The sequence below is a fragment of the Musa acuminata genome, chromosome BXJ2-7 (genome assembly GCF_036884655.1).
Source record: "Musa acuminata AAA Group cultivar baxijiao chromosome BXJ2-7, Cavendish_Baxijiao_AAA, whole genome shotgun sequence".
Taxonomy (NCBI): domain Eukaryota; kingdom Viridiplantae; phylum Streptophyta; class Magnoliopsida; order Zingiberales; family Musaceae; genus Musa; species Musa acuminata.
Genome location: NC_088344.1, coordinates 34,432,986 through 34,455,163, shown reverse-complemented (window position 1 = coordinate 34,455,163; position 22,178 = coordinate 34,432,986). Strand labels below are relative to the sequence as shown.

At 39.9% G+C, this 22,178-nt stretch overlaps 3 protein-coding genes across 14 annotated transcripts; all 3 read right to left on the bottom strand.

The window, feature by feature from the left end:
- Window positions 1–6,280: 6,280 nt before the first annotated feature.
- Window positions 6,281–12,847, bottom strand: LOC135585020 (uncharacterized). Of its 12 annotated transcripts, none has more exons than XM_065118334.1 (8): window positions 12,710–12,847; window positions 11,999–12,109; window positions 10,467–11,804; window positions 10,094–10,342; window positions 9,105–9,185; window positions 7,598–7,739; window positions 7,080–7,519; window positions 6,281–6,474 (listed from the first exon to the last, which is right to left on the bottom strand). In XM_065118334.1, the coding sequence occupies exons 3-8, from the start codon at window positions 11,613–11,615 to the stop codon at window positions 6,418–6,420; spliced, it is 2,118 nt and encodes a 705-aa protein (XP_064974406.1). In that variant the 5' UTR covers window positions 11,616–11,804; window positions 11,999–12,109; window positions 12,710–12,847; the 3' UTR covers window positions 6,281–6,417. The 12 variants fall into 12 exon arrangements, with proteins under 12 accessions (XP_064974406.1, XP_064974409.1, XP_064974405.1 ...); XM_065118337.1 differs by having other exon boundaries at window positions 7,598–7,736; XM_065118333.1 differs by having other exon boundaries at window positions 12,591–12,814.
- A 5,477-nt stretch (window positions 12,848–18,324) lies between these two features.
- On the bottom strand, window positions 18,325–19,866 carry LOC135617758 (NAC domain-containing protein 83-like). Its single transcript, XM_065118329.1, has 3 exons — window positions 19,224–19,866; window positions 18,834–19,123; window positions 18,325–18,709 (listed from the first exon to the last, which is right to left on the bottom strand). The coding sequence occupies exons 1-3, from the start codon at window positions 19,402–19,404 to the stop codon at window positions 18,440–18,442; spliced, it is 741 nt and encodes a 246-aa protein (XP_064974401.1). The 5' UTR covers window positions 19,405–19,866; the 3' UTR covers window positions 18,325–18,439.
- Window positions 19,867–20,099: 233 nt separating this feature from the next.
- LOC135617757 (delta(3,5)-Delta(2,4)-dienoyl-CoA isomerase, peroxisomal-like) lies at window positions 20,100–21,832 on the bottom strand. Its single transcript, XM_065118327.1, has 2 exons — window positions 20,537–21,832; window positions 20,100–20,460 (listed from the first exon to the last, which is right to left on the bottom strand). The coding sequence occupies exons 1-2, from the start codon at window positions 21,213–21,215 to the stop codon at window positions 20,270–20,272; spliced, it is 870 nt and encodes a 289-aa protein (XP_064974399.1). The 5' UTR covers window positions 21,216–21,832; the 3' UTR covers window positions 20,100–20,269.
- Between the last annotated feature and the right edge of the window lie 346 nt (window positions 21,833–22,178).

Below are 22,178 nucleotides of genomic sequence, written 5' to 3'. Positions count from 1 at the left end.
CAGAACGAGGAAAGATGCCATGCATCGATTTCGGTAAAAGGAGAGGTTTGTGAGATTAGCAATGGGGACTTTTGCTTCACGTCCTATTGCTCATTCCTAATGCATCACATCCTTCTCTTCATACGAAAGAAAGGACGAGAGAAAAAAGCAAAATGTTCGATCGACCATCTCCACCACCAAACAAAGTTTTGATTCTTCCCAAGTGGGTGTTTGACTTTCATTTTTGATATATCCATTCACTTTATCGACAATGCGATCTTAACATGCACAATGCCTCGCATGCATAAAGAGAAGATAGAGAGAGAGAGAGAGAGAGAGAGAGAGAAGAGGACATGAAGATGAGCAGTACTCATATACACAATGCATAAAATGTTCTGCTATCCCTGTGGTTCCATCGAATCAAAGGCTTCCGAGATGTGTAGATCAATGGAGATATGGCGAAGAGTTTTCCTTTTCCGACGCTATCTTCTTATCTACGGGAATCCTTTCTGCACCACAAAGCCTGGCATTTGGATTGCGCGTAGGAGTTTCGTGATCCTTAGGAGAATATATTCTGGAGGGCAGCAGCTGAAGTAAAGGCAGCAAGCAATAGGAGGCATGAGATCCAAGTAAGGATATGGTCGAGACACACATATATGTATATGTGGCAAGCAGAATCCAAGCTATTCCATGGCCACGCTATAAATGGCTGCCATGGGCAAGCAGTGCAGGTCTGAGCAAGCAGCCAAGGAGGAGAGGTGTGGAAGAGAGGTCTTGCATGGAGATGAGAGTCTGTCTTTGGTAGCCAAGGATGACTTGCCTGTGTCCTCATGGAGGTCCTGGTGGCTGCATGAGGGTTTCAGAAGCTCCATGTGGGTCACTGGGCAGTCTCCTTGGCTAATCAGAGGGACTCTTGTCCCCCATGCTGGACCACTATCTCTTCCCCATTTGCAGGACTTTGGAAGGATACTGAAGATTAGTGTGGGAAGGAAGAAGGGTGAAAGATCAATTTTCGTGGAATCCATGAGATGTAATCAATTTTAGTGGAATCCATGGAAGAAGAAGGATCAAAGATCAGCTTTGACTCACAGGCTTTATCCAAATGAGTCTTTCCATGTCCATTCATTTGTAAGTTAAGAATGCTTTCAGCAATGAGATTTTTGACTCTAGATTGAGTCTATTTCCATACAAGAAATATGAAGACTCTCTCTCTCTCTATCTCTCTCTCTCTCTCTCTCTTCCTTTGTTATATGTTAGTTGATACTGCAAAAAGGAATAAAAAGGCTTACAAAGATAGAGAAAAATAAAGAGGAAAGGAAAAGTCTAAAAGAGATGGCCAAAATGTATAAAACTACAGAGAGGAAACAATTTCTTGATGTCGACAAACCTATAAATTTCTATCTCAAGTGTCATTATACGATCTTTATTGACGAGCAAGTCATAAAGAGAGGTTACTTGATCTGCTGGAAATTCTGATGCCGTAGAGTTGAGCTGAACTAAGTTAATTAATGAATTAAGTAGTTTTAGTGTTTGTAAGGTTTGAGTGTTGAATCACTGAAGATAAAGAATTAAGGGGTATTTTTTCCTTATTTTTTAATAAATAAATTTGTATTATTTCCTTGAAAATACTTCTCTTTTTTAGATTTTCTTTGAATTATGCCCCCTCGTTAGTTATTTCCTTTAGTATCCTTATTTTCTCTAATACCCCAAATGTTCATCGTCATCGTCCACCACTCACCACTTCTACCTCACTATTGCCGCTCTGGTCTACCGCGAGATCCTGCCTCCTTCATCATGTTCTTTCAGAGGTTGTTAAGGCTCTTCAGTGTGCCCTCACCCTTGTCCATTACTACTATTGCAAAGGCCCTTCTCCAACACTATTGTGGTGCTCTCGCCCATTGACTTTGCCCTCACCCTCATGTATCACTATCGCCTTTTTTATCCATCACGAGGCCTCACCCTCCTTGGCGCATCTATCATCGACCTTCATTAGCTCCTATCTATCTACTTCTACAAAGATGATGGAAAATCGCCATCAATCTTTCCCATCACCAACATCGACCCATCCTAATTTGGATTTAGAGCTACACTATCACCGTCTAATCCCATGCTCGATCGAGCCTCTACTGATTGTGCCCATGCCCTCGCCTCTCTTGCTCTTGAGAACAACTACAACAAGAAGATAAGCCTTGAGGAGAACAAGGTGGCCAAACAACATAACGATTGTGATGGATGATGGTCTTAGCAACGGACAAAGGCAATGGTATGTTCAAGGCCTCAGTAGCCTTCGTGAGGAAAGTGATCATATGAGGCAAAGGCGATCATGATGAGATGAAATCAATGGACGATGAGAAATAACAAGCGGCATCGAGGGTATGAGAGAAAAATAAAGACACAAGATGAAAAAATTGGAAATAAGAATATCATTAACAAAAGCCCAAAAGTGAGATTTTTTTTGAGAAAAATCATCCAATAATTTTCTATATGAATTAGCTTATTTCAATCATATTTAAAAGAAAAAAAATCATATTTAAAAGGAATAAATTATCAAGAATGCTTTAGAGATAATAAGAATCAGCAACATAAATATGAGGCAATCACGCATTCCATTTCTCGTTACAGATATGGAGAATCGTATCCCTTCTTACATGCCGAGTATTCTTCTCGGGACGGACGCACATCGTATTAGTCATGGCGGCATAGATTCCTCACCCGATTGACTTTTCATAGGGAAGCCAAATCGATGTTGCCCTTCTCTTTCTGGATCGTGTTCTTCCCATCCGAAAGCATGCAGCAATCTTTCATGGATAAGATCGTGGTGAAAAGTCAACCACCTATGTCGGAGGGAATCAAATCATGTGTCTATGATAACAAAGTGGAACCTATGAAGATTGGTCAGAATATAATTTGCACGCATGACGTCAACAGAAAGCAAAGCAAAACCCTCATGAAATATTTTCTATTTGTCGTCCCAACAAAGTCCACCCTGCTCTGACTACTTCCCCATTTGGCATATGCCATGGTCAAACCCCCCACATCGTCATCCCATAACACCTCAGTAAACGTGCAACAAGATTACCGTGCCTTTAGTAATGCAGAATTTGTCACAAGAACATGTTATTCAAGAGATAGCATAAATGTATGCGTTAGATTTAATTCTTATTTTTTTATGATTATATATATACATATTGATAGCAAATTTTCCTAACTATATAAGGAAATATCTTTGAGGAAAATCTTCTATTCTGTTGAGAGAAATTCTTCCTCATAATTTGTATAAATAGGAAAGAGAAATGTTAATTATATTTAAGCTTCTTCAATAATTCTTCTTATCTTCTATTTTTTTTCTATTCTGTTTCGGTTTTTCCCTCTACTATAGCATTATTATGACTTTCTTGCAATAGCAACAACAGCAGCAGCGATATGCTCTTGCCTTACTGGCTCATAAACCGTTTGTTTTGCATCGATCCAAGATTGATATCTTTGACAGGAAATCTCTCTATTCTGTTGAGAGAAATCCTCTATTCCATTGAGAGAAATCCTTCCTCCTAAGGGGAAATCCTCTATTCCATTGAGAGAAATCCTCCCTCCTAATCTGTATAAATATTAAGCTTCTTTAATAAAGTTTTTTTAATAATTCTTCTTATCTTATATTTTTTTCAACATATATATATATATATATATATATATATATATATATATATATCCAAAATTTAGAGACTAATATAATTCCTCCTCTTGTTTAAATATGTTTCTATTATTTGATTTTGTTGTTCATTGAAAGTGGTTAGTCAATTTACTTTATAATTAAAGTGTCAACTAATTTAGTTGATAAAATTTTTGATAATATATCGTAATCTCGAATCCTATCTTCATCATTTATTTGTTAAAAAAAGAAAGAAAAAAAGATCAATCTATGATCATGCTCGTAGGAGTGAAAGAATATTGGGATGAAGATCTCGGATCATTCCCATAATAATGAGACTTCACTTTAATATATATTCTCCAAATTCTTTCTAAATTTTATTCTTTTATTTTTATTTTTAAATATTTTATTAGTTTCTTATTTTAAATATTTTAAAATTTAGAGATCAATATAATTTATCCTCTTATTTAAATATGTTTCTTTTATTTGATTTTATTGTTTGACTTAGTCGTCAAGTTACTTTATAATTAAAACGTCAACTAATTTAGTTGGTAAAGATTTTGATAATATATCGTAAGTTCTTGAGCTCCAATTCTACCTCGAATATGGTAATAATGAGTTTTCACTTTAAGATAGATTTTACATCTCCAAATTCTTTCTAAATTTCATGCTTTTATTTTTATTTTTAAAATATTTTTTATTAGTTTCTTAATTAAAATCCAAATACCCTATATTTTTAGAAACAGTACTAAGATATTAGAAAGAAGAATAAAGATCTCGAGCATAAATAATCATGAGATTTCACTTTAAGATAGTGAATTCATACGTCCAGATTCTTTCTAAATTTATTTTTATTTTATTTTATATATTTTTATTAATTTCTTGATTGAAATCCAAATTCTCTATATTTTTACTCTGATGGTAGGTACTAAGGGACTCAGAAAGAAAGAAACCAGAATGATGAGCTTCTCTGGATATAATAGTATTCATGTGAGGCAAGCCAGCCTACATGGAGACGAGTCTTCTTTCTTCTCATGCCTGACCTCGTCGATCTCTCTACCCCAAGGAGAGTAAAGTCTGCAAGGAAACACTATCAACGACACCACAAGCAGTAGTACTTTTGCAAGCATGATGCTAACCTCTTCTCCCTACATCTTGTGTTGGGAAGGGGAGGGAGGGGGGTTTGCCGATGAGTGCACACAGAAGCAAGAAAACGAGTCCAGAGAAGGTATTTGTAGGCTGTGAGTCTCCCTCGAAGGAGCAGACCGTATAGTAAATGTAGTCTTGTCACCACAGCAAGCTCTCTCATGGCCAAAATCTTCTGCGCTCAGCAACTCTTCTCCCACGTTTGACTGAGTGTCTGTGAGACACACGAGTTGTTATGGCTTCATGCCTTGAATTAAAATTGAAGCTATTGTGAATTTATGTTGATAGCTTTATGCATGCATACAGCACGTATAGAGATGTAGGTCACAGGTAGAAGACGCACAACACACAGAGGAAGAGATTTAGGTCTGGCATGGAGGACGAGAGCTTCTCAGGTTAGCCAAGATGACTGCCCATGAAACCACAAACAGCTCTGAGAAGCCTCAAAACCCTGCGTGAGGACACAGGCAAGTCATTCTTGGCTACCAAAGACGGGCTCTCATCTCCATGTGAGACCTCCCTTCCACTCGTCCTTCCCTGGTGACACACATCGTTGGCTCCATAGGCGCCTCCATTTATAGTGTGGGTGCAAGTGAAGAGGAGAGACCAAAGCTTCGACTGAAACCCTAGGTGGATGGATATGGTCAACTTGGCCTTATCATACATAGGATAATATTGCTTTAGCATCTGTTCTCCGATGACATTCTCCGTGCAGAATATATTCTGCTTCAGTCTCATCCTCATCATTCTATTTCCACAAAAAGCATCCGATGAGAAATCCATGTTGACGATCATGGCAGGACAAGCAGGTCAAAGATGGCTATGGCAGGAAGGAGGAGCCACAATAATTAGTCAACGCCAATAACACAGACCAATGTTTGTTTTCATGATCTTTTGGCTTCAAGTCAAATCACATGAAATATGTCAGATTAGCCTCACATCCCTAAGCTTTGTATTTTTTTTCTTTTTGCATCACAAATATGATATGAGAATAATTCTTAATTAATCTAAACTAATTAACATTTTTTACAAAATCACAATCATAAAGTTTGTTTGATTAGAGATGTCAAAAGCATAACACAAAATCAACTTACATTATTGATAATATATTACTTTATTTTTCTTTTAAATTACCCATTCAACTAATATAAATATAAAATGTAAGATAGGTTAACTTTAATATCTATCCAGTATTTATTTCGATAATAAAATTGATATATGATCCCAGATAGACTTAAACATATAATACACTTTCAACCACATTCATAATGACATTCAATGATATGTCTGATAATAATTCATACAACCACCTTGAAATGGTGAACATTCAATACACAAACTTTTGAGAATGCTCTTATGAGATTCATACAACCCATCTCCAAATAAATATATATGACCACTTAAGAGTAGAGGTGAATAACGTATATTCATTCTCAAAAGATGATTCAGAACACCACATTTCAATGAATCATCAGAAAACATGCGAGGAACCGAAAGCAAAGAGAAGACTAAGATCACAGCACGAATTTTATTCACTTAGAAAGAAGATTTATGTACAAATAGCAACAAGTTGACTGAGGTAGGTCAGTGTTAAGTATGTACAGTGTGTCAGGGACAATCGTGCCCAAGAATGCAATTAAGCCTTGTCAATTGCTCAAGTCAAAGTACTTTGGATCTGCTGGAAAGTGGTGCTCCACTCGTAACTGTAACAAGTCATGCCGAAGAAAACATATATTAGAAACCAAATCAAGATAAAACACACAGCATCTCCAATGCTTCAAGATCATGCATTTCAAGAACATCAATTACTAATTATGCGCATGACTATCGTTCCAATCCGGAATATCATTCCCCCTCACAACGGCTCACTAAAGACAACCTACACAAGCAAGTGCATAAACACACGTCACAATGACCGACAAGGCAAGAATCTGAGACCTGAAACCATACTAACTGTTTCAGCAACTACAACAGACGTATAAAAGCAGCCCACAATCTCATTGGATGCATGTCAACTAAATGCAGATGCAAAGGTCACTTATCACATAATGCAGTATTTCATGTTTATGGGATGTTCATCTAATTAGCAGAGGTATCATGCATCAAATAATTATTCACTCTAAAATTTATTTTCATCGTGTATCAATTCCATAAAAAGGAATGTACTAGGCTCATGAACCGTGATGAATGGAAACAAGTTAAAATCGCTAGCTCAATTCTCAACACTGCCTAAGTTAACAAAAGGGCAATGAAAAAAAGAAACCAAGTAACCAAAAACAAGAACGCATGCAACTTATTTAGTCCGTACCTTGCCCTCATCTGTGTCTGAGTGCCGTTGAGGAAACACAACTCTGAGATCATTATACAAATAGAAACGACGCCCCCCCATAGTGTCTACACATTTTGTTTCGGGGGCTGAATCAGGGTCAGATTTGCATCTCTGAAATGACTTGGTTGATTTCCTGGTAGAGGAGCACAGAAAACGCAGATGAAGGGCATAACGGAGAGCACCAGCAGTGTTATCGTTGACCTTCAAAGAGCTATGTACAGATGTTCTGCTAGCTAAAGGACACATATCTACATGACAACAGTTATACTTTTCATCTCTTCTAGAATCCATGACAGAATTAGATTGATTTGGTAATTCATTGCAGTCCTCTGAAGAGAAAAACTCAGAGCTTCTCTCCCCTGTGCTTTGTGAGTTAGTAGCCAGGTTACACCGTTGAGTATCATCATTATGCATACAACCTGAAAGCCAGAGGGATACGGTTCTTAGTGATCAATTTCTCTAACTAATGAGTACAATGAGACAGCCAAGCTACTTGCCATGACACTCTCCATGGCCAGCATGATTGGACTTCAGTGTAGTTTCAGAAGCTACTTTCATGTCACTAGAGAGAATTTCTTTTGCTGGATTATTTGAGGATCCATAAGACGCCAGAGTGGCCTTCTGACGCAGGAATGTCTGCTTCAATTTATGTCAATACAAACAAAATGTATCACCAATGTTCTTAAATTTGGTACAAGGTAACTGCAGCTTAGATGAAGCTTTCAACAATCAATAGAATAAATTAAGATAAGAAAAGTAAAATAACATTATCAGTTTGGTTCTTTAGCTATGTGGATTTTCCACATAAAAAACCTTTTGACCAGAAATTCAATTTAACCTATTACAAACTGGCAACATAAACAAGAAACAAACATAAATAATATCTCCCACGTAGTATGTGGAAAAATAAAATTTCATGTAGCCAACGCCAACTAGCTGTTAATGCAGTTATGTTGTTTTTTAGGTTCTAAGATATAGTGGTCATTACATCAAACAAGAAAAAGAAAAATAAAAGAAGCATAATCCAACAGAAGTTGAATGCTAAAATGAAGTGAGCAATCTCACAGTCAAAAGAAGCAGTATCCTTCAAAGACCTTCTTGTGATTTAATAAAAGTTCAGCTAAACAAGCAAGCTTAATAAAAACAAGTGATGTGCAAGAATGCAACATATGTTGCATTGCAGAAGAAACATATGTTAGGATCGCCCTTGGCGAGAACACCCACCTATTCCATTCAACAAAGGGTTGTCATCTTTAGTTGCAGAAAAGCAGATTTTTAGTCAGTATACCATGCTTCACATCTGCGACACTATGGTGAATTTCAACAGAACAGAAAAAACGCCCCAGAACAGGCCAAATCTGGAATTTCCAATATGAGTATGACAGCCAGAATTGGTCGATTTCTGCTAATTTCTAAATTTTCAGCAACTTTCTGCTGGAAGAAATCATTTCAATTTCTTCCGCTCCTACCATCTTCCCTGGTGAATCAAGTACATCAAAATTAGACTTGTATCCTCCTGGTTTTGACGTATAATTTTATGTCCCTGAAATTTACAGATTTCAGTCCAGCCACCCATACTAGAAAGATGCAAGTGTAATTTCAAGGACTTCTGCAAGATCTCAGGTTTACAAGAGTATAACTAGAAAGACACTAACACAGTTTTGATAAATCTATCTGTAAGCTTTGTGTACCCTCCCCTATGTGCCGAATATCCACTCAGTCACCTTGACAAATCACATGCTGTGGGAGACATTTCTATCATATTATGTTAGTACCCATGCAATACTTATAGCTACACCTGTGTACGATACTCATACAACTATGCAAAGGACAAATTAGATTACACAATATAAACATTTGGTCATTAGCTTTTTTTAGCAGAAAATTATTGCTTATATATCACCATCATTTTATATCCAAGCATGAAAGAGTTTTTTTTGGTAAAGTTACCCGATAACAGGGGTAAACAAGGAGCGCAGGTCCTAAGCAGTTAAATAACGGTACCTTTGTTCCTGGAGGCATGTCACTCAAATCGTAGTTGCAGAAAAAGGTGTGGAGAGGGGTCATCTCAGGATTGCTAAGGACCTACTAAAACCAACATATCAGGAACTCGTAGCAAAAAAAGAAAACTATTTCTGCACATGTTGGATAATCTACTTTGATTATGGCACAAGTATATAGTATATGACTGTTAAAAAGGCAAAAGATGTAGCCTGAAGAAACTTCAGAAACATCAGAAATCCTATCAAAAGTCGGTGACCACAGATATCAACATGAAACATTTACTGCATTATTTTTAATGAAAAAAAAAGTGCCGACAGGTGAATATGCTAATATGCACTATGTAGAAGACACCTGAACAAGTGGCAGTCCTTTTGCTTTTCAAATTTCTCTAATTATTAATATAGGGAAATAAACGTCACCTAATTAAATTCCAATAGGTCATCCAATGTTTCCCTCTAAAGTGTATAATTCATAAAAATTATAGTAACGAACCATCGTACTTATTTTCTATGACAAATGATAATTGGTCTCTCATCCTATTGCCACGTAAAGCTACGTATACATCACGCAACAACAACACGTAAAAAGAACCCTTTCCACAGAATTAATTTATGAAAAATGTAAGGTAATTATTTTACCTAGAATGTTCTTGTTTTTTGCCATATTTCACTCATTGACTGAATATCCTCACAATTAATTTATGAAAACTCTAAGATAATGTTTTTACGTGGAGTGTCGTTGCTAGTTATGAAAGTGAAAGAAGAAAAAGGACATAACATAAGAATATCTGAATTGATAAGGGAAAAGCGAAATCAACATCTTCAGTATTGAATTATGAAAATTGAAAAATACGGTATTAACTTGTGGAAAATTTAAGAAGACAAATACAGGTCAACTACTAATGCACTTAAAGTAGTATCAGCAAGCATATCAAGTTACCAGCCCTAACTTAAGCACCAACAAAACTTGAGGTACAAAAAACCAAATACCAGTTGTATGCGCCCTTTCATAGGAATCCGTAGCCAACTTTTGGCTACTCCAGAGTCATTGCTCAGACTTCTTCTTAATTTTGGACCACTATGCTTATTAGAGGGCAAGGCTCCACCAAGGTTGATTGACGCATAGTACAACAACGAGCTATCACCATCAACACTCATCACTGAGAAAGGAAGCTTCTGAGAAGGCGGCGAAAAACTACCACCGGTGATGTTTAGTACAGCCAAAAAACCATCAAAGGTCTGTGAAAAATTGGAAGAAAAATGCAGGTTATGTACGACATGAATGCTTGTGTATTTTAACCACAGAAGGTTAAAATCAATTTTTATACATCACGGTGAATGAAATATAGAATTGATCTCATACCTGACAGACTTTTCCAGATGAGAATCTGCCGGATAAGAGAGACTCTTCAAAGGATCCAACTAAGGACCTCCTGACGGGTATCATGCTTGAAGCTCTTATATGATTCATGCAACGAGGTGCAGCCACAGAATCAGGATTGCCATTCCAGCCCTTGTGGCCTATACTAATAGTAGTAATTGTATCCATTTCATCGTGCAATATGCTAGCTTCCTCAAATGTATTGGACGTTCTAAAATCAGATTCTTCAGAAAAGAATATCATTTCAGTTTTACTTCCACCATTGGAATCTTCAAGACCTTTCAGAAGCAAAAAGTCACTTTCAATATCCTTTATGATGTCCCTCTGAACTCCTGAAATTTTCATTCTTTCAGACCATCTAGGACCAAGAGGAGACAAGGGAAATGGTGTTGAAAGTGCCTTCTCTGGAGATATGGCAATTCCCCTAGTAAAAGGTCTTGGTTTACTCTGTTTATCAGAATTAACGTTCCATGATGATAAATGATGAGAATGAGAAGAAGGCGCCCTGATATGAGACCCATAAGGGAAGACATCACAAGTCCTACTCAAGCCACAGGATTCTAGTTGAGTATCGACAGAATTTATGTCAAGCACATCACTGTGGAACTGCTTCCCAAGTGCACTATTCAAAGGAGACAATAAAAGTTTTCGCGGTTGTGATCGACACAAGTCAGTCGGTAAATTAGACTTATCAAGAGCTACAGAAGAATGAGTTTGATCCATTGGTACATTGCCAAAGCCATCAACAGAGGAACCCAACTGACCCGATCCAAAGCCAAAAACTCTAACGACAGGTTTCTGACTGGTGTTATAGAGTTTAGGTAATAGCTTGTTATTTGCATCATTAGTGTCAATCTTCAGACGTTGAAGATCTGCAGCATCACTAATGGAATTTCTATATTCAAATAGCCAATTGGCTTCTTTTAAGTCCTCCAAGGTGGATTTCCTTTGAAACTCACTGGTAGGTGAATGCGAAAAACCTCCTTTACTGCGATAATTTGCACTTCTAGCATGCTGACCATCCAAATTGCAGCCACTAATACCACGAGACCGAGGTGGGGTTGACACAAATGTGCTCGGCGATCTCATCCCTTCATCAGCTTCTCCTGGCAGCGCTTGGGGCAAGCCCATTGTTGCAAAGATATAGGTGGCTGAATTCTACTACCTGTATCTTCTCTCTTTACTTGCAGTTAATGCTGATTGGTGACTTAATGCTATCGCCCTAACGTCATAGCATATTATTTCTATATAACAAACGGGAAGAATTATTCCTCATGCCCTTGTCCAACAAATCCACATCCACAATGTTCACAAGCAAATCTACATCCACAACGTTCAGTACTAAGCAATATGATGCAAAGCGGAATACTAATCTACAGTTCCATTGCAGCTAGTCAGGTATAGGTAAATTATGGTACTCGTAATGCCTAGGATCCAATAAGTTAGCACAGTCCATTTCTACTTCCTCGGTTTTACCAACAATCAAATCCATGCGGGAATAGCAGTACTAACACCTGGAAATTAATGGAACTAGGAAGGCATGAATAAAAAGAGATGATCTTCCAAATCCCTGCCAGCAGGAAGGTGTTGCCGAGGAAAAGCTATCCAAGTAAACAACCAATATCCTAAAACAGAAACGCAACAGCAGATTAGAATTCAACTCTGAAACCCATTTTGGAAGAGGAAGGTAGTAACTTTACATAATTCACATCCAGTAGAAGCAAGCTGACCAATCTAAGTAGAAAACAATTACAGAAAGAGAAGAGGCATATGTATTTGATGAGGTTAATTCCTGGTGATGGTAGGAAAAGGAAGGGCAAGAAGAATCGCACGAACACAGCATGAATCCAATAACTCCATTTCCCACTAAAAATACTAATAAAAATTCGAAAAAAGGACACACTTTTTTCTACCAAATTTGCTTCTTTAAAATGCAGAAGATAAAAACCAGCAAAACAATGTATCCATCACGGCTCATAAAGAAAACCTCCTCAATGCAAATCAACACCTCCACAATAAATCCAAGATCACAAGGACAAGAAACGAAAGAGGCCAGGAAGAAAACAAGAAGCAAATTAAAGAGGTGCCGTTCACGGCACGCATTACCTCCCACCCCTCCTCGGACGCCATACCAACCGACTCCGCCCAAACGAACACGAGATTGTCCGAAGGAAATCGAGCAGAAACGAATCAAAGAAGTTCAAGATCGAGGTGAATCTACCAACCCTAACGATCGGGGGCGTCCCGATTGCCTGCTCCCGCTGGAATTCCGACCAAATCACGCGAGAACGCAACTAGAATTCTCCAACGAAGCAGCCCCAATCCATCCGCTCTCTCTTTCTTTCCCGCTATATACTGTCGTTAATGCGGCCTCTGTCCATAGTTGTAATTCCACGTCACTCTCACGTTAATGTTTTGTTCTTTTACCGCAGGAATCTTCCTGCCCTCGTTTACGCTTTACTTCGAACACCCGTTCAGCTTAAATGCTGGACCCACTTTATCCGTCCACTAAAGGAGCGAGTACGGATCCTAGTAAACGTAAACGGGTATAAGAAATAGACCGAATCCGGTGCTCCGCCAGAACTCCAATCTTAAATGTTGAGCCGGGTTGACATGAACCGGGATGGATCACCGAACCGGACCGTTCAACCAGATTGGGAAGCCTTGCAGTGGACAATTTCAATTAAAATTCTAATTTGACCAGCCAAATTTTGTTCAATAAATATGAAAATAATTAATATAAGATTTAATGATATTATTTGTCTTAAAAAAATCAAACTATCCATTCCATTTAGTTTATCTTACCTCAATCGATAATGAGTATAAATTTATTTCTGGATTATATCTCTAATTTTTTTTACATAAAATCTTTTTATAATTAGATTTGACCATTGGTCAAACATTACGTCATGACTTGCGCAGTAACGCTTGACAAGGCAAGTGTCAGATAATTATGATCGACCATCATCATCTCCCATACGATTAAGAATGTGATCACATCATGCATCATGTTGAGACATGATGACAACATATGAAAGTTGATTGAGAACATGCAGCATATTCAAACATCGCATCCAAAAGTCAAATGTTGTGGGCATTTCCGCTGAATTCAGAGTTGCCGATAAGCTTCAAGATGTGCATTGAATGGGTCCGATTTGGCTGTGTGCATTAAATTAGAACGGACCGGATTTATCGGCCAGGTCTCGATTCGGTCCGAGCGGTTCGAGTGCTGGAACCGGTTAAACCGACGAAGAATGGACATTCATCGGGGAACTAAAAGACCAATCTGTCCTTCGCCGCCAGTGACAGCGCTACATCGGTAAGGGGTAACATCGTCATTTAGTTCCGTGATGGGATGCTTCTGGACCATCTGTACGTGTGACACACGCGTCGCTTAAACAGAATCAGAGCGGTGCGACGTGTCGACATGATAGTGACAAGGGTGAAGGAGTGGGTTCATCGTACGAGTAATAGTTACTATCCTTCCAAATTTCTAATAAAAGATTATAAATATTTTTGTTATTTTTTAACACAATTATATCTAAATTATCATTTTCGTCGGTCAAATATTTTTCCTAATATTGATTCTATTTAAAAAATTTATAAATTAAGAGGCTCCCATTAATATAATATAGTTTGATCAACATAGAGAGATTAAATACTAATTCTTTAAATCACAAATAAATAATCTCGTCGTGATAAGAATATAATGAAAAAAATTTAACTACTAATATCGTAATATATTGTATTATTGTATAAGTGATAAGATTTATATTCGACGATAAGATTTGACGATGTAGGATGACACTAAAATGTTTGGAATGATTGGTTGATCGCATTTAATATTTGATCAAACGATTACAATTTACAGAAAGTGATGGGTTCATCTTTCGTTAAAATAGATTGTGACACCTATGAAGATTAAGCTTATCCGTTTATACAGTAATAACAATAAGATGTCAAGAGAGAGAAATGTCCCATAATATAATGTACTCATTCTACAACAACAAATACGTAGATGAGATTTTTAGGCATGCATGCATGGCTTCACTAAGTTCTAGTGATCTCTTCTTTCTTGGTTTGGGCTACTTGGGCTTCTCATTTGTTTGAGCTTTCTAAAGGTTCTCAACTCTCATCATTCTCCTTCCTCTCTCTCTCTCTCTCTCTCTCTCTCTCTCTCTCTCTTATTGTCTTCTTGCTGGGCCAACCATCACCGACCATTAACTTCTGTCGTCCACACGTCGTCGGCAGTACAAGTGGCGTTTGGATTGTTCCGGGAAACCTCTCAGAAGCTGTGGCCAAAAGCCACCTGTTTCAGTTCCATTGGCTCCAACCTTATCCGGCTTCCTTGTTTTGCTCGAACTCTCTTGCACTCGTGAAGGGAGGTGTGGACGCACGGCGTGAATTGTCGGCCTCACCACGATTTTGATTTTGGAATCATTCATTTTGGTTTGACAGAATATAAAATCAAAATCCATTTTAATTTCGGTTCGAATTTGATATTTTTTATATTTTTTTTATAAAATATACAATATAAAATTTTATAAATTTATTTTTAAATTTTAAAAAAATTTGATACTTAATTAGTGTGAATATATAATGACATAATAAAAAAATTTGATATAAAATGATAATATTTAATCACTATTGGTGCCAAATGATCTCACGTCACTTCAGTTGGTACGTCGAATGACTTAGAGTTTATTATCTTTTCGAACGATCTTTTTATTTTGTTTTATCGTATTTTATCGGGTTGTTGATGTATGCTTAAGCTTCTATTGATATTGAGGTTATGTTCGATCTAATTTCATTTAAGATCTATCCTCCTGCATTAAAGGTTTGCTCAACAATTATTGTCGACATTGGAATCACTAGTATTTGTCTCGTAATATTTATCAATATTAAAAATGTTATTATGTATCATACGTACTATTATAGAATAAAAAAACTATATATATAGTGTTATCACTAAATTAAAAATATATATATTAAATACATATTAATTTCGTAGTTGGAGTTGAGCCTCTTAGGGTTTTTTTATCCTCTGTACTAATATTTTTTGCTCATTAAGATTTTACTATCTTGTTAACTTTAGATATAGAAGTTTCTAATGTATTATGTTCTTTACTATAGCTCTCACTATAATGATCATATAAGTTAATTATCAATTTTTTAACATCTATAATCTTACCATCAATACCAACATCTACTCCTAAATATTTATAATAAATGAATAAATAATCACATAAGCTATCTCATTGGTAGCTTATGTGATTATTTACAACAAAAGTGCATAACATTTTTTTTTATATATTTAAAAGATTCTTTAATCGATTCATAGGTAGAATCTCATTAATAGGAATATCCCTAAAAAAAATTTTAGACAGGGTTCAGGTATTATTATCTTAACACTTTATCTCATTATGTAACTACTATGTTGCTCCGAATGACTCGAGTAGAAATGATCTAATCGTTATATTTACCTACGGAAGAAAGATGATGCTCGTAATACCTCGATTAGTTTCACATTCAAGATTAAGATTGATTTATAAGAGTTTGATAAATATGTTATTCATAATTTCAATTTATATATTTTAGTTAATGACTTAAAATCCAATATAATTGATAGATCAATTAGTTAAATCAATAAATGTCAAAAGTGAATTTGAGAAATTAACTTAAGGTGTTATTTTATATTCTATTTATTATTAAAAAATATTTTTCAAACTATAAATAATTTAAAGAATATTTATCGTAAATATCTATGTCGACATGACAAGTCTTGATAGTATTTTTTAATAAATAAAATTTTATATATCGAGTTTTAATTAGTTATAAATATTAATTAATTATGCTTACACACATGTAAATATTTTAGTGCCAAGAGAGAGGTATGGGTGATAATTGTAAGCACTTATACTTCTTTCAACATCATCCATTTCTTGCATCTGCACCTCTTAAAACACAATCATTTGTGTCCACTGGCCCACATAAAGAACTCATGCACTCACTGCTTCTTCTCAACTTGGGATGGGATGGGATGGGATGGGATATTATCTCAGTTTGTGAAATGATTGGCACTCATTGCTACACCACTCAATTGTCACTTTTGTTACTCTTGATTGAGCCCTCACTCCTATTTGACAGCTAATAATAATCCCAATGAGTTGTAGTCCACCAATTCATCTCATCTGATGGGTTGCCAGAAACATATTTCTTTTCTTTCTTTAGTGAAGAGTGTTGTCTTTTCTTCTCTATGTGCCTTTGGGTGTGGGTGTGGAGAATACTTGGGATATATATATATATATATATATATACTTAGGTGATCATGTCTTAATGATTGCAACATAAAGCTAACTTCATGGGAGATAATCTCAATAAACTTTGAGATGACCAACAATTCTTGAGAACCTCTCCCCTGGTTAGGTCCAATGTCACACTCAGCTTATTTCAAAAGTGCAATAGCATGATAGGTATGCAGAAATTAAGGATGGGTTAGTCAAGAACAAGTATAAAGCTTCATATACAATCACAAGAAACCATAATATCTCAATTATTTAGGTTGACTAGATGAAATCTTCCCTGAAACTTTGTGTATGATGACATGTGTAGCTTGATGCAAGTGATATCCCTAATACTTTTGATTAATAGAAATTCACTATCCAGCTTGAGAATATATTTTAAAATATTTTTGATTTAGATAATATTTTTCTAATCACCATCGTATATGAATATTTGATCCTAAGAATACCTTATGAAATTTCAAATTTACGATTATTATTAACTTGAGTGTTAGTGAGTTTCTGTTTGATATGTCATTTATATAATTATCATAAATATAATGTCGATCGTAAATCATTTATCTTGGGAAAATCGATTAGAATGAGTTTTCGTCTTACAAGTTTGATTCTTAGACATGATAGTTTGATTGTCTGTATAACTCGATCATCAAATTCGACAATAACACTGTCTATAAGGAGGTTCAACGTTCTTCGTTCAACTTCCTCGATTAGGTCTTGTGTCATCTTAAACATCAAATCAGATCATGACATCGGACCTAATCTCTCAAGAATGTTGATTGCGTCGGGTTGATGGGTGATATGGTGCAACAAATCAAAGTAGACTTGGATCGTGTCCTTCGTCGTGACTTAAATCGTGTCTAGAGTCATCCTCAGTAAACTAATGATGGTGGCAAACTTGTGGACGCTCCAATGATTAGCTCCACTCTCTCCAATGGCTGTTAACGTCGCAAGCAAATTATTCTCTGCAACTCACGTCCACCATGTGATTCATGGCGAGTGGAGTCTTTAAGGTAAAAACGCCAAGCCTTTCTCCGTCAGCCGACGCCCGAGATGTGTTCGATCATATTCCCCTTGGGCAACCCCGCCCCCCCCCCCCCAGTCGCTGCTGCTTCAGATAAGGCATGATCGGCAGGTAGACGTTGACAAAGGCCCGTGTGGGGGCTGCAGGCCCCGTTGCTTTCCCCTTTCTTCCTGCTCGATCGAAGAGTGAGTGGACGGATGGAAGGTCCCGAGGACAGAAAACCACTCGCATCTGGTGCTCCGAGTCGGAGCTCGATGTGTTCGCAGTCAAAGCGAGATCTTGCGCAGATCTTGTTGGCCAACACGGGTGCTTGTCAGGGCCCCCACCCTCCGACGCCACTGCCCTGCTTATCTTCCCCGCGGTCGTTGTTCTTCTTCTTCTTCTTCTTCGTCTGGTCCCGATGGCATCGTCTCCTTCCGCCAACCTCACGAACACACATGCCTTATCTCTTTCCAGATTCTATAGCCACTTGCCTTTGGGTTCTCTGTGCGTGTTTGGCGAGCAGAGAGACGGCGAGTGGATTAATCTTTCTTGATTAACGAGAACAGAAATTACAAGCGACATGGCGCAGAGTTCACAGCCGAGTTACTCGAGCAAAGTTATTGTAGTACATCGAGAGAACGAAGACGACACTAAGGCAGACTTCCGCATGGAGGCGAAGCATTAACGCCATTGCTGCTGCCTTCTTCGCCCTCCTCCGACGAGAGATCAGTCACACAGCTTGATGAAGAAGAAGAGGAGGAGGAGGATGACGAACGCCGCACATCCAGGAATTCGACATGGTCGATCCGAACTCTGCCGTCATTGTAGCTGCGGCTGGTGTTCCCTGCTTCCAACATCTTGCCTCGCTTCTTCAAGATGCGGCAGACCACCCAGTCATTTTTGGTCTGTCTCATGCAACTCTGCACGAACAAATGCACACTATGTAGACTGATGCACAGAATCAAAAATTCGAAGCATAACAGAGAGAGAAACGATCATTTTGTTTCCCTGCAAACGATGGGGAAAGCAAGACAGAGAACTCACATGCACAAACTTCTTTCTCTGTGCGAAGCTGAAGCCTCTGGTCTCACAGGCAGCAAGGCAGTGGTACTCATGCATGATCCACTCGGTTCGAGAGCCATGCGGAGGTTTCCCCCGGTGGAACACAAGCACCTTCTTCATCCCCACCAGCTCGTTGCTCCCCGAAGCTACGACCGGCCTATCCTTCCCCGTGGCCTTCCAGTAGCCGGAGAGGGTTGCTCCGTTGCTGCGGCTTCCTTTTGGGTACGTAGCCTCTCGAAGACTGAAGAAGTACCGTTCTCCGTCGCCTTCACCTGATAGAGCTCGACAGGATGAGCATACATGCAGCAAACAAGACTGTATGCTTCGTACCGAAATGCAGCAGCTTTCTTAGGACTCGGAACTCGCACGTACCTGGCAAATCCCAGGGGTCGTACTTGCTCAGATTGATCTCAGGAATCACTGCAGCCGGCAATGGGCAGCAGAGCACCTTCCTTTTGAGGTACTGAACCACCAGCTCCTCATCGGTGGGGTGGAACCTAAACCCGGGAGGCAGTCTCAGTACTCCATGCTTGATGAAACTGGGCCTCTCCATTTACAGCAAGCCTCTACCTCCGCCTCCGCCTCCACCTCCACCTCCACCTCAAGTATCAGAACTCCTACCCGCAGTAGCTGAGCCGAAGAGCTTCATGCCCCATTTCCTTTGCACAATTCGCCAAGAAAAGGAGGGAGGAAAAGAGGAGTTAAAGAGCATGGAGGGGAGGAGGAGGGCGTGGGTTGCATGAGGGAGGGGGAAAGGAACAGTTCTTTATAGCAAAGGCTGTGTGGCCTGTGGGCAGAAGGCGACGACCGAGGTGGCGTGAACCGGACTCTAAACTCTCTCTATGCTTTTCCAAGCTCACTCCTTTTTCTTTTCCTCCTCCCTTCCAAGAAGGGAAAAGACGCCATCAATACCCAATTCATCGTGGCTATCAACCATTTCTTAGCCAGACTTGTGCAGAACAGACCTTAATATTCCCCATCTGAAGGAAAGGATCTTAGCACCGAAAGGCCTCCCACTAAATATAACGTATTTGTCACTCGTTTGTATCGATATAATCTCCGAAATTTATATGCCATATGTATGCTAAAGTGCCAAAGGAATTTGGCAACATCATCTCATGTACATCACCTACGCAGTCACTGTGACTTGCTATGCTGCTTTTGAAGAAGGGGGGGCCATTCTTGTGAGCTGTAAGATTCGATAAAAAGCGAAGGCCATCATCACGAGCTTTTGGTGCTTTCCCAGAGTTGAGATTCTACACACACACAGTCATTTGCTTCGATCCTTCCTCGATGTCCAAAGCGAAACATGCTAATGTACGTGCGATTGTAATTGGACGATAAGACCATTAACAGGACATTTGGTTATCGGAAGCTGTGTAAAGCGTTGCGTGCAGGAGTTGCATCGACACCGTCCCTCAGAGTCTGGAGAAGTTGGGCTTGCGCTTCTCGAGTTGGGCGCGGACGGCCTCCTCCAGGTCACGTGACATGAGCATGGCCGAGTTCCACGTCGCCACGTACTCCAGCCCCTGATCCACCGTCAGATCCCTGCTCCTCAGCATCACCGCCTTCGTCCCCATCATCGCCACCGTCGATTTCTCCGCCAATCCTATCGATTCCTATTCCCTTAGTCCCGCGGGGTGGATAAGAACAATCAAGGTTGGGAGCGATAATGACGAGATTACCCCTGGCGAGGGCCGCGACGCCTTCCTCCATGGCGGCGCGCGAGGGGAAGACCCGTGTGACGAGGCCCATCGCCTTCGCTTCCGCCGCCTGCACCCCGCGCCCCGTGAGCGCCATGTCGGCGGCGTTTCCGTACCCGACGATCGACGGCAACCGCTGGAGAGAACCCAGGTCGGCGGCCAGGGCTAGGTCCACCTCCTTGACCGCGAAGAAGGCGCCGTCGTCGCAGCACCTGATGTCGCAGGCGGCGACCAGGTCCAGCCCGCCGCCGATGCAGGCGCCGTGGATCGCAGCCACGACCGGTTTCCGGCACCGCTCGACGGCGGAGATCGTGGCCTGTAGGGCGAGGATCCGGCGCCGGAGGAGTTCGCTGGCCGCGGCGCGGTCGGCGCTTCGGGGGGAGCTGGTGGCGGCGAGCGTGGAGAGGTCGATGCCGGCGCAGAAGTGGGGGCCGCGGGCGGCGAGGACGATAGCGCGGGCGGAGGGGAGGCGGTCGAGGAGGGCCAGGGCGCGGGGGAGGTCGGTGAAGAAGGCCGGCGTGAGGGCGTTGCGCTGGGCCGGGCGGTTGAGGTAGATGTAGTGGACGGGGACCGAGGGGTCCGGCTGCACTACCTCAAGGGTCTCGAACCCCTTCTTCAACTCCGCCACCGCCGCCGCTCCGGTTTCATCGTCTTCCGCCATGGTCTCGATGATTGGGAGTGATCTGCCCCCTTTCCCTTTGTGAAGACCTGCTGTGACGAGAGAGACGGTCAGGGGACGCGGGGCGTACGTACGCAACGTGTACCACCTCAGCCATTAGCCATTAAGAATATGCCACCTCAGCATTCTTGGTGGATCCCGCGCTGACCGAGTCAGCAGCGCGGCACCAAAATACGTTGCTTTTGTGCCCACTGACCACATCTCGGTGATCGCGCTTTGGTTGGGCCGAACCGCCTTAGCCTGCTAAGGAAATGCAAGAAAGGCAGATTGGGTTTAGATCGAGTCCGTCGTCGGGTCAGGTCTCCGTCGTCTTCGTCCTCTTCCCCGATCAACAAATCGGCGAAGAAGGCAGGGTTTCTCGGCCAAAGATTCTCGCCTCCACCGGCCGCTCAGATGTTGCTGTTCTCTTCGCGATGGGTTTCTCTGGTACGAGGCTCTTGTTCTTGCTCCCTTTTCCTTTGTTTAGTTTCGTTGCTCCATACGGGAAGGGCCGAGAATGGCAAGGAGAGGTCGCCAGTGAGCCTAATACCGAGGACCTTGGAGCGGTGCCGGTCCCTGGGGAGCAGCCACCACCACCACAAGGAAGAGAAGGCGGCGAATGCCACCGGTGGGGTGCATCTCGGTGGTCCGTCTCTTCCGAGTGCTTCTGGATGAGGCCGCCACGGTATTCGGGCATTCCCAACACGGGGCCTCTCGAGTTTCCATGCGAGTCGATCTCTAGTATATCTGTTTCGTAGTTCTAATTATATATTATCCTTATAATTAATTATTTTTAAATATTATATTAAATTTTAATATTTATAAAAAGAAATTATTTAAATTGATTTATCTTCACGTCTATTGATAAAAATATCTTACGTTTTCAATGATAAATAAAAAATAATTATAGAGATCTTAATATAGTTGAAAAAATGAAGTTAAATATTTCACTTTCATAAGTACAGA